Genomic DNA, 12,766 nt, shown 5'->3' on the forward strand with positions numbered 1-12,766 from the left:
GGAAGAGGAAGGGGGGAGGAGGAAGGGGGGAGGGGGAAGGGTGTAAGGAGGAAGAAGAGGGGGGGAGGGGGAGAGGGAGGGAGAGGGAAAGGGAGAAGGGGGAGGACAGTGGGAGATCTTTGAACCCCCAAAGTGTGGTGGCTGTTCTGTGTAGTCTCTTTGAGAACAATTATCAATATTAAAGCAGGTGGACTCTCAGACCTATGTTTGGTGCTTTCATTGGACTTCGTATGAGCAAAAAAAACTTGAAAGTGGTTCTAACTCTTCCCCATTCTTTCCAAAACTTTAAAAATATTGGCTAGAGATGCTCTTTCAAGTGTATTTCCACTTTTGCAGCCAAATCGGGATAACACCTATTGTATTATTGTTATATGTTCACATTAATTTAAAAACAAAATGATGCTTACATTCTTAAGTGCTTTTTGCTTGCTTAAAAAACCTACCTAGTCTCCTGCTATGTAATGTTAAGGAGGGGGTTGTGCAAAGTTATGTTTTCTCTAATCAATCCTATCTGTACTGTGCTGGCAGATTTAATTATCGATTGTAAACTAGAGACTTAGGGGGTTATTCACAAAGCTGCCAAAGGATCTAGCCGTAGCTTCGGCTGATCCGTCGGCTAGCTTCGGCCCCAGGACCCCTTCGGTTCAGGGCTGCTCTACGGGCTATTCACCATTGCCCGCACAGCTCCCGAAGTTGGCCGAGGGCCTCAGTCGAGCTGCAGACATATGCTGGTGAAATCAGCCGTACAAGCCTGAAGTGAATAGCCGAACAGCGCTCGGCTCACTTCACTTCGGGTCGGTTATTTACTCGGCTGCCTATGGCAGCTTTGTGAATAACCCCCTTAAAGATCTAGAAGCATTGTATGTTAGTGAGTGGAAGCTGTAGATGGAAAGTCTGAAAGATGGAAAATCTGCACAAAAGCCTCCACTAAAGAAACAGCTGAAAGGCAAATATATTTAAAAAAAAATTTTTCATTACGTTGTATGAATAGGAACACAGAACAAATATACAGAGGGGTTTTCTCAAATTTCACTGCAAACTACACTTTAAACTCATCCTGTGTCAGATTCTTGTGTCTGCTGCCACCTTTGCTCTTACACACATCCCCATATTACAGAGCTGTGAGCGATACAACCCACATCCAGGTCTTCACCCAGAATAACACAGATTATTTTGCTGTACTGAAGGCTTTATTTGGTCTAGGAACTCCCATAGTTAACATTAAAGTTGAACCAGATAGCTAAATTCACATACATTAACTGTTTTACGTGCCAAAGGATTTGTAATTTAAAGCCTTAAAGCACAAGCAGGTCCTCGACAACCCTGGAGTCTACACTGTCTTTGTGCAGTTCCCCAACCTTTGCTTGATATTGGACAGTGAAAGAGCAGTAACATACTGACAATGTCATCCCTCTGCTCTGCCCTCCAGTATGCATTTTCACTTTACTATACTGTCAGCAGTGTGCAAAGCAAAAGATCCTTAATTGCACTGACACCTCCTCTTCCAGTCTAAGGACTCACAGAATTACAGAAAGCTATAATTAAGACATATTCAGGTACTTTTGATAAGTATATGTAAAAAGGATGTACTAAATACATAACTGTATTAATTGATATTTTTTATGTTGGCCTGAAGCTAAGCTTTAAAAATCTATAATAATAGTAAAACCTTTAAATACAAACCAAACATGCCTCTATTTTTTAATAAGTCACAATAAGTAATCTGAATAAGTAAAATCTACTATTGCACACATATTGCCAGAGATTTTAGTGTTGGTAAATATATAAAATCTAAAATACATGTATAGTAAACATGTCAATCCTACCTAAATCTCCTTGACAGATATCTGTTCTGTTCGCCCCACCAATTATAAACTCAGGATTTTCGCATATTTCCTACAAGAGAATGGAAGAATATGAACAATGCAAGTACAAGACACATAAATACATAATTCAGAAATAGTTAAAAAAGACTATCACATCCACTACTACATGTTAAACTCAGGGCTTGTTCACACTATATCCAGTGCGTTCCAGCATAGTTAGTGGCCGGAACGCACTGGATTGCATAGAGCAGGGGCGCCCACGATTTTTCATCTGGAGATCTACTTTTCAAATGATGAGCTCAATGAGATCTACCCACGAAAAAACACCTGCATTCAGGGGAAGTGGCGGTGCATTGAAATCATGGGCACCGGAGCCAGGAACCGCAGGCAGGCCCCTCGCCCACAGTGCGATCGCCTGCACCTGGAACCTAGGCACATTAGTGCCTGTGTTCCAGTCCAGTGCAATCCGGAAAAATGCTGCAAGCACTATTTTTGCAGATCGCACTGGACTGGAATGCAGTCACCAATGTGCCTGCGTTCCGGGGGCGGGCGATCGCACTGTGGGCGGGGGGCATGGTTGTGGTGCCATTGACTTCAATACAACCCCACACCCCCTCCCGCCCCTGAACGCAGGGAATTGGCCGGCTTACATTCCAGTGCGTCCTAGAAGCCTGTCCTCCCACAGTGCTCGTGTGGCCGATGTTGCACATGGGGAGAGGTGTCCCGCCCCTTTCCATTTGCAGTGTCTGACCCATTCAGCCGGCAGCCGCACGAGCACCGCAGGAGCATAGCCGTAGCCAGCTCCTTTTGCGCCCGTGTCAAGAAAAAAAAACAGTGATGTCACACAGTGCCCTGCCTCCAGGGTTTTTTTACTATTTTTTATTTAATTTTTATTATTTAATTTTTAACTCTTGAGGGAGCTTTGGGAAATATTAGGGGTCTAAACAGCCCCCTGATATTTCCCTTTTAATATAGAAAAAGAGATTGAGGACAGAAAGTCCTCAATCTCTTTTTCTGCAGCCTCTGTTCTAAGTGAATGGAAAGCACAGAGGCTTCCCATTCATTCAGAAAATATTTTACTATCATCCAGTTTCTGAATGGGGAGGAGCCTCTGTAGTGAGTGCTTCTCCCCATTGAGAAACTCATGAATGAACAGGAAGTGATGTAAATCACATCCTGTTCATTCATAACTGGGGACACATAGCACTATGTGTCCCCAGTTATTTACAAACACTGGAGTGATCAGCTCATCGCGGGAGCTGAGCGGTGAGGAGAGAGACGCTCGGCCAGGTTCCGACAGCCGCCGCCTCTCTCTCCCCTCACCGCTCGCCTTAGTTCTGTGACAGCGGCTCCTTCCTCCGCCCCCTCCCGCCGCGGGCTGCAGGGCTTCTGTCACTTCTCGGATCCCGCTGCATCCAGATGGGGAGAGCAGCAAGGATCCAGAGAAATACCATGGGCGGGAGAAGAGGCCATTGCGATCTACCACTGATCGCTACGCGATCGACTGGTACATCGCGATCGACTTTGTGGGCACCCCTGGCATAGAGCAATCCTCCTTGCGTTCTGTGGTGGAAGGGGGCAATGCCATCGGTCCGGTGCGATCGCAACATTATTTTGAAAAATGTTTTATCAAAATATCATTCTGTTTTAAATGATATTATGTATCTGGAGGGTTCCCTAGCAGAGGACAAAGGTCGCACAGAAAGGAAAATCTTCGTTGGGGCAAGTCCTCACCTGATGAGGTTTGTCGTACTTAAGGTATAGGTCCTTTCCATCTACAGCTTTTGGTTGCCTTAGTCATTTGCTACCCCCTGCTGCGGTACTCTATTGCCCTTTTCCACCTCATACAATCCCCCCCTCTCACTACCTTCCTTCTTCACCCCCTTCCCCCAAACTTTCTCTTCTTTTAGCTGAAAGCCTCCGACAGATGGTCACGAAAATCAGAGATGTGGAAAATGAGCAAAAAGAAAAAGAAGGAAGGATTTGCAGGTGCCTGACTCAGTAGACCTGGCGGCAGACATGGGGACGTATTTTCGTAAAGTCGGCAGAACGCTCCCCTGTCAATTGTCGGATATAACAGAGACAGGATCGAGCGGTGCTACTTCCCCTGCCGACTTACTGACGAGCAGAGAACGGGGGGAGAGGAGCCGAAAGGAGAGGGCAGCAGTGAGGAATGAGATGAGTAGCGAGCCTGCCTAACCGCATTGTACATGAGATTACAGAGAGGGGAGAGACAGAGATCACAGAGCCCAGCAGGACACAACAAAGGAGATGGAAGATACTGGGGAAGTACCTGAACGTTTTACCAACAAATGAGGACCTGGATTTAGGGTTTAGACGCCTGGACGAGCTACACAGAGCAGTTATGAAAGAACTACGATCAGACTTGCATACTTTCCATAATAGAATAGAAACAATGGAGTCGATAATACAGCCTATGATTGACACACAGACAGATGTACAAGAGGCTATGAAGTGACCACAAAATCAGGTAGTAACCCTCTGGTCACGGGTAGATGACTTAGTAGATGACTTAGAGGACTGTCAAAGATGGAATAACATCCGCCTGCGGGGCATACCGGAGCTCATGGGACAAAACAATTTATTGTCTACAGTCCAGGAGATCTTTAATGTATATCTGTCATGCACCGTTGCTATTTCTGAATTTCTGGGGATCACAGCTGCGGTTCTCAGTTCCCCCTCGTGGTTTAAGTGCGGTAGTTAGACTAGAATCCCAGGCGTCACTCTCAGTCAGGAGCGGAGAGTTTGGGATTCGAGCATCATTGGCCCCATAACCCAAAAGGAAGAGCAAGTGCAGCGGAGTTATTCCTTCATAACCAAGAGTTACAAGTGAAAAAAAAGGATACTTAAAGTCCGTCACAGAAGTAGCCACTTATGAGGAGATAGGTCCCTCTAGAATCTCTGGGAAACAGGTTCACAGCAATACCATATACAGCTTAGCGGAGTAGATGCAGAGCTTAGCAAGTCCATACACAGCACATGGAAGCACAAGTCACAGTCAGAGGTGTGGATTACATGGAGAGGTAATGTAAGCATACAGGCATTTCCTTTTGCTGCGACATTTGTCGCAGCAAAAGGAACTTATAATTCGGAAGGCCAGGGAACAAGGTGGTCTCGATTATAAAGGGTCCCGCATCTCCCTTTTCCCAGACATCTCACGAAGGACGTTAACAAAAAGAAGGGCAAAGCGTCCAATAACACAGAGGCTGAGGGACGCAGGAATCCAGTATCGATGGGGGTTCCCATTTCACCTGAGTGTAAAAAAAATGGCTGGCTTATCGTTATTCACTCACCAGAAGATGTACAAACATTTTTGACGCAAATGGATTTATCATCGGTAGAGTTAGAAAATTGTCCAGATCCACTAATGCCGGTGTATAAGAGGAAACCGCAATGGGATCCCTGGAAACCAGCAGATCCTTCAGCTAGAAAGACTGAGCCGGACAAGGAGGATAGGCGACCAAATAGACATAAATAAGGAGACTCCAGTTTTACATCAATTTGCCTGTCTTTTCCCTTTTTTTAAAATCTTTTTTCCATCCCCTTTCCATTTTTGTTTGCTTTTCCCCTCCCTTCTGGGAGGGTAAATGAGTTATAAGTACAACTTGGTTGAAATATTCATGAAATGTAAGACACTGCCCTTGGGAAGTGATATCAAGTAATGTATTGCATTACATATTTGAAGTTCTCTGCATTTAATGTTAGTACTTATGGCTCATTAGAGAGTCGTCTAATAACGATAAACACTTTGCATTATTCCTAGTCCCATGCTTACCCCGCTTTATGCTTGTTTTTTTTAAATATCAATATGTGCCCTGGTTGGACAGGGGTAGATGGAGTACTAGATTTGTGGGGTGAGCGATGGGTGGAGGGGGGTATAGAATTTTTAGAGTTCTGGAGGGTAAGGAAAATGGCAGTAAGAGGAGGATAGGGAGGGAATTAAATAGGTTATGGGATATACACGGATGGTATACTTGTGATAAATACAACAAGACACTTTTTTAAAAGACACTGGATTCGTAAAGGAGAAGGAAAGTTGGGGATATAAATAGACAAATTACATATATGTGAGATTTCACAGGGTTAGGATAGAGGTGATCACTAGTATATATTAATCAAAGGAAAGATACACATAAAATTACACTAAAGATAACACACCTATGGCTTGTGGGTTAAAATAATGAGATGAAAAGGGAGATAGCACAGAAGGTGGGGAAATAAGGACTTGAAGGGAGAACAAACATGCTATTATTTATTTATGAGGGTTTTAACAGGGAGGTAATTAAGAAATTCCCTTCCCCCTATACCATTCACTCTACTAAATAACTGTCTACCAGGGTAATATGAGATATTAAAATAATTGATTCGGAGCTACATGCAGGTGGTTAGTTAGCTTCTCAAAGGGTTGGGAGAGGTGGGGAGGAGTGGAGGAGGAGGGAGAGGGGAAACAAGGGAAAGTGGACACCTATAGCATTAGGAAAATAAAACAGGCGTGGGTTTGACTTATTGCTTGGGCTATCTCCCCCGGGTAGAAGCCGGCATTGCTGATATAGGCTCGGAAGCCATACTCTGTCCTGGAGAGATTGAACTGGTGTATGAGGATAAATGTTTGGTGTGGGATTTTTTTTGTTTTTTGTGCAGGGGTATGTAGGAATAAAGGTGAAAATTATTTTATGCAGGAGAGAATGAATCACGAGAACAGATTAGTGATTAAAGGGGAATATAAGTACAATGAATAACATAAAGTTTGGATCCCTAAAAGTTAGGGGCCCTAATGTACCACATAAATGCTCCCAGATTTTTTGTGATATGTATATTCAGCAAGTACTTGAGTACTTTACTTACAATAAACACACTTCAAATGCTCCTCGATTCCTAAAATGTCCACTAGATATTATTCTAAGTGGCACATGAGCAATTATGCCCAGAGTAAATCACCAGGGGTAGCTATAGGCTTCCATACATCATTACAGGTAACAGATATCCAGGTAGCAAGTGATGAGGAGGGGCGGTTCCTCTTTGTGAAGTGTAGAATATATGACAAGCAGTATACGCTTGCAAATATTTATCTATCTAATAAAGGTCAAATGGCGGCTTTAATGAAGATACTTAGCAAACTGAGTAATTTCATGGAAGGAATTTTAGTAGTGGGGGGGGGGGGGGGGCGTAATCTAACAATGGATCCCAAAATGGATACTTCGAAGGGATCAGTGCATATCCCACATGCCCAGCCTAATAGATCAAAACAATCATAGATCATTGACACACTCTTCTTATAGCCGAATAGACTATTTCTTCGTCTCTCATTGCTTAATAAGTTGGCAAATACAAGTGAATATAGGAGTGCAAATATGGTCAGATCATGCACCAATATTTTTTACTATTACACCTCCAAACACAATGAAGGCGCAAGCAATGTGGAGACTTAATGAAACTTTAATACAAGATCCAATCACATAGGTGGCGATTAACCAAGCCATTGCAAATTTATAATAGACCACAAATCTGATACTGCAGCTCTCCCAATGAAATGGGAAGCACTGAAGGGAGTAATACGAGGGGTACTGGTGTCCCATGAAAAAATAAAAACCCTTTTGAAACAAAAAAAAAAAAGAGAAAAAGATCAAGATATTAGATAACTATTGGATGATATACATCAACTGGAATGCCGGTATCAAAAGAATGCGGATGTAGAAATTTTTAAAAAATTACAGCAGAAGAGAGTAGAACTCCACCAAACATTAAATCTGGGGTACCAATGGCATAAAGACAGCGTTAAGTGAATAATGCATGCATTTGGAAATAAGAGCAGTAGACTATTAGCCCGCTCGATTAAAGAAAAACAGGGAAGTACGTATATCCCAAAAATCTGTTGCCCGTAATAGGGTATGGTCAATTCCTCAGAACAGATTGCAAAAGTTTTTTATAAGTACTGCAAGAACCATTTGGACCCGTTTCCCACAGAAAATAAAACACCGGGAGCCACAAAACTCTTTTGACATCTAAAATGAATAACACTGCATATATCATTTTTTACCTTTATGCTATGTATAGCATGTATATAGCTATATGTGGGCTTAGTAACGCACTGGACTCTGGACTTAGTGACGCACTGGACTCTGGGCTTAGTAACGCACTGGACTCTGGGCTTAGTAACGCACTGGACTCAGGGCTTAGAACCGCACTGGACTCTGGAGACCCCGCAGAGCCCACCTGAGAGTGACCCTGCAGAGCACACCATAGATCCAGCACAGCACACCATTGATCCTGCACAGCCCATCTGAGACTCTCTATGGAGGGCTCTGCAGGGCCTCAGGTGGGTCCCTTTCCCTGTACCTCATCCCAACTCCTCTTACCTGCTGCTGCTGGGGCCTGGCCTCCTCCACCCCCTCCCCAGTCACCTCTGCCATGCAGCCCCTGGTACAGCTGATACTCATGTAAGAGGCCCCCCAGGCTGCCCAGACCCCCGGCCATACCCCCTGATGGCAGTGCTCTATCAAAGTTTTTGACTACGTTACAATGTATGACCGGTGACGTGGTCACACTTTTCAATGTAATCCCGCCCAATGTGAGTGTGAGCTCACATTCCACCCCACTCACAAAGTTGGATAGAGGTGTTCCAGGGCAGATCAGTTCTCCTACACATACGATTTGTGATGCCGATCTGCCCTGGAACAGCTGAGAAAGCGTTGGAATGCTTGACCTATTGGTGGTCACACATTCCACCACCGAAAAACTGGGCGGGATTACATTGAAATGTGTCACACATTCCAACCTAGTCACCAACTTTGATAGAACAGTGGCTTGTCTAATCATTTCATCAGAGAAATAGATTATAATAAGCAACATTACAGTGTAATGTTCCCCATTATAATCCACTTCTCTAATTAAATAAAATAACAGCACACAGTGTGCAGTTAAACCAGTACCAGTTGACACCACTCAGTCCACAAAAATAAATGCTGTTAGTCTACAACAGTACTTAAGAGCTGAGTGTATTTCTAGCAGATGAACATTTATTAAACATGTACTTGCAGGGTCTTTAAATGGATACAACACAGGGAAATGTGTATGCATTATAGATGTACTACCTTTCTTTTTTATTTTGTCCTTGTCATTCAAAATGCATCCAAATACCCCATTAACAAAAATGTAGCCTATTTCTGTTTCACTTGGCTGTAGATCCTCAAATAATCTCTGAATTCATGCTGACACTGTCCTTCCGTCTACAGGGTGGCTACTTTTGTACCCCATGCAGTGGCATAACCAGAGTTACGGGCGCCCGGGGCAGAACAAAAGTTTACGCCCCCCGGTCTCAGACAGCTGTCTCCTGCAGAGACCCCCACAGACCCTGCAGTCTGCCGGATCTCAGGGGGGCTGTGCAGGATCTGTGGTGGGCTTTGCAGGCTGCAGAGCCCCCTACGGATCCTGCAAAGCCCCCACGGATGCTGCAGAGACCCCCTGAGGCCCTGCAGTCTGCTGGATCTCAGGGGGGTTGTGCAGGATCTGTGGTGGGCTTTGCAGGCTGAAGAGACCCCTATGGATCCTGTAAAGCCCCGCACAGATCCTGCAAAGCTCCCACAGATCCTGCAGAGACCCCCTGAGGCCCTGCAATCTGCTGGATCTCAGGGGGGCTGTGCAGGATCTGTGGTGGGCTTTGCAGGCTGCAGAGCCCCCTACGGATCCTATAAAGCCCCCCACGGATCCTGCAAAGCCCCCCCACAGATCCTGCAGAGACCCACTGAAACTTTGCAGTCTGTCGGATCTCAGGGGGGCTGTGCAGGATCTGTGGTGGGCTTTGCAGGCTGCAGAGCCCGCTACGGATCCTGCAAAGCCCCCCACAGATCCTGCGAACCCCCACAGATCCTGCAGAGAGCCCCTGAGACTCTGCAGTCTGCCGGATCTCAGCTGGGCCCTGCCAGCACAGTCAACTCCTATCTGGCACGGGAAAACAAGCCTCCTCCACTGCCTTGGCTCCCAATCATCGTTGCTTCTGGAGCCTCCTCCGCTGCAGTCATCGGCCCTCCCGTCTCCTCCATCTTCACCCCGCATCTTCCATCTCTGCCTGCTCTCCCATGAAGGGCATTCAGCCAGTGGCATAAGCAGCAGCCACCGTACCAGCCAGATGATGAGGTGATGATAAATTAAATAAAGCCTAAAGCATTCAAAACTAATGGAGCCACCACATCTAAGGAATGGTAAGCTGCAATATATGACATTTTTGCTTTTGGGTTTCAAATACACTTTAAGCTCCTCTGTAATCCACAAGAAACCAATGAAATTGTTAGGTAGATTTTTCCCCAGAATACACTAAGCTAAAACTAAAAACGTTTTAGTTGGACTGACTCTACAAGAGGATTTAATCACAAGCAAACACTAAACACACTTGAAATATGAGACAACTGTGAAAAATCCTTGTGCTACAAGATATTCTGCAGCTGACTTGTAACATTTGGATGTCTGCCATCCTTCTGTCGGCTTTCACAGGAGATCAGCATAAGGTCATTGCTGGGTAAAAGGAGGTGACTTGAAAAGAAAAGGCCGTGCATACTACAGCAACCAGTGATGTTAGCTTCCTTTTTGGTCTGTTAGATATACAATTGAAAGGATTTTGTTATATATGTGGTAGATACCTTTTCATCCTAGCAGAAATCTGGTGAGCTGATAAAATCTTGTGCTCTCTGCGCCGCAATGAGTACGCCTCTCAATAGTAATGAACAGGGTCATGGTGTGGATGAGCCATAAAGAGAGGACCCGCCCAGGACATTGTGGCTAAAAAGGCAGTGGGGGATTAATTACACGAATACTGTATAATTGTCCTTTAAGGCCTCATTCACACTGCCGCGCGTATGCAAGCGCACGTACGTATTGTACCATATGCAACATATGCAAATAAATGGCTCCATACACACAGCCGCGTATGGAGCCGAATATTTGCGCAGCGTATATTTGCGCAAAAACAGAATGGAACAGAGATGCGTCCAGGCAGCGTATCTCTGCATATTTACGCGCACATACGAGTGTCTATGCGCACAGCACATTAAAATTCCATTATGAGTGATGCATTCTGGGATTGCATATAATGCACGCATATACGCGCATAGACGCTCGTATATACGCAATATACAATTTTGCTTGCATTGTGTGTGAATGAGGCCTAAATGTAAAACATGATCAGAGCTATAAATCCAGGCTGTCATTTAAAGTCTATAGTCAATTTTTTTACTTTTGGAGAGAGTACAGAAGGAATTGAAGTCTTGTTAAGTTTTCTTGCCATCAAGGTTATCATATGATTTCAGCTTTCTCTATCTTTGGATCTACTAATCATTTTGACATTCAGTTTTCACTGAAAATAAGCTCTGTTATCAGAGGCGTAACTAGAAACCCCAGGGCCCCGGTGCAAGAAACCATTAATGCCCCCCCCCCAATAAAAACATGATTTTGATACTTTTTATTTAATAGAAGAAAAAAAAAAAGATATGTTTTTTTTTTAACTTTCAGGGCTAGTTCACATCAGCTCCAGTGTGTTCCGGCCGATTTAGTGCTGGAACACACTGGATTGCAACCCGGCCAGCTCACTGGTGGTATTCTATTCTGCATTGCTGTATAATGATTATACAGCAATGCAGAATACCACCAACTATGCAGGACTACAAGTCCCAGCAATGCATTATAATGTACATAATAACAGCTTTTTAACCCCCCCCCTCCCCCCACCCACACACGTGCATCCCTACTTAATAATATAACACAGACTGCCCCCCCCAACAGGCGGAACACCAGGGCCCGGTCGCAATTGCGACCATTGCGACCCTGGTAGTTCCGTAAGTGTCTGTTATCTGTTTTTATAATGAGATGCTCTGTTTGAATTGCCTATATTTATAAAAGGTTTAATGGAAGACAAAAACCTCAAACCACCTATATAGGTAAACTACAAAATCTCATAAATGCATACAACAATAGTGGCCAGTACTTTGGCATAGTGGTTAGCATATCAGCCTTGCAGTACTGGGGTCCTTGGTTTGAATTGTGACCAGGATACTACCTGCATAGAGTTTTCATGTTTTCCCTATGTTTGTGTGGGTTTCCTTCAGGCAGTGGCGTAACTACCACTATAGCAGCCTACGCAGCCACTATGGGGCCCGGTCAGGAGCAGGAGGGAGGTCTAGGGGTCCTTAATTTCTGTGCAGCCGCAAGTCAAAAACTGCACCGTCGCAAGGAACCTAATTACACTGAACATGCAATCCTCTCCCCTGCCACATTGTAGAGCCGGGGAGGGGCGGAGTTATCTCCTGCCTGAGTTCGGCTGGAGGAGAAGCAGTAGAGTGGAAGTGTGATCTTCACTGTTGCTAGGACTGCTGGCAAGTAAGGGGGGGGGCTGCAGGAGCCACTGAGCTGCAGGAGCCATTAACACTGCGGTAAGGTGACTGCAGTGTGATTACATAGTTACATAGTATTTGAGGTTGAATAAAGACATTACTCCATCAAGTCCAACCTATAGGATCTCATTCTTAGGAGTACTTATACCCCTGTATATTACGGCCCCTTAGGAAATCGCCCAAAAGTTCCTTGAACAATTCCACACTCTTAGCTAAAATCACTGCCTGCGGCAGTGAGTTCCAGACCCTAACAGCTCAAATGGTGATGTGATGGCTATGTCTCTGGTATATGCTTTCAAGCATATGTTGTACCAAAAAAAGGAAGCTGCAATCCCACCAAAATGTCCATTTAGCAGCCTGATAATTCCAGCTCATTGGTGACTTGTAAAATCCAGGCTGAATGTAAACTAAGTGTAGGTGGAGTGGATCAGGGTATGAACTGTTTGTGTTATGGGGGCAGTGTTGAAATGCACATAATAAAAAGGCATGTTATTACATATGCCACGCCTGTGTTTTGTATGAGCAGAGGATAATTAGAGA

At 44.6% G+C, this 12,766-nt stretch overlaps 1 protein-coding gene across 6 annotated transcripts in view; it reads right to left on the reverse strand.

The window, feature by feature from the left end:
• Positions 1–12,766, reverse strand: part of CAPN3 (calpain 3) — a 156,037-nt gene that overhangs the window by 95,120 nt on the left and 48,151 nt on the right. For all 6 annotated transcript variants that reach the window (XM_018569499.1, XM_018569497.1, XM_018569498.1 and 3 more), the window contains exon 2: positions 1,827–1,896. In XM_018569499.1, the coding sequence (XP_018425001.1) occupies positions 1,827–1,896 (70 nt within the window). The remainder of the gene's footprint in view (positions 1–1,826; positions 1,897–12,766) is intronic.

Source organism: Nanorana parkeri, unplaced genomic scaffold, assembly GCF_000935625.1.
Source record: "Nanorana parkeri isolate BGI_ZX_2015 unplaced genomic scaffold, ASM93562v1 scaffold1344, whole genome shotgun sequence".
Lineage (NCBI taxonomy): Eukaryota > Metazoa > Chordata > Amphibia > Anura > Dicroglossidae > Nanorana > Nanorana parkeri.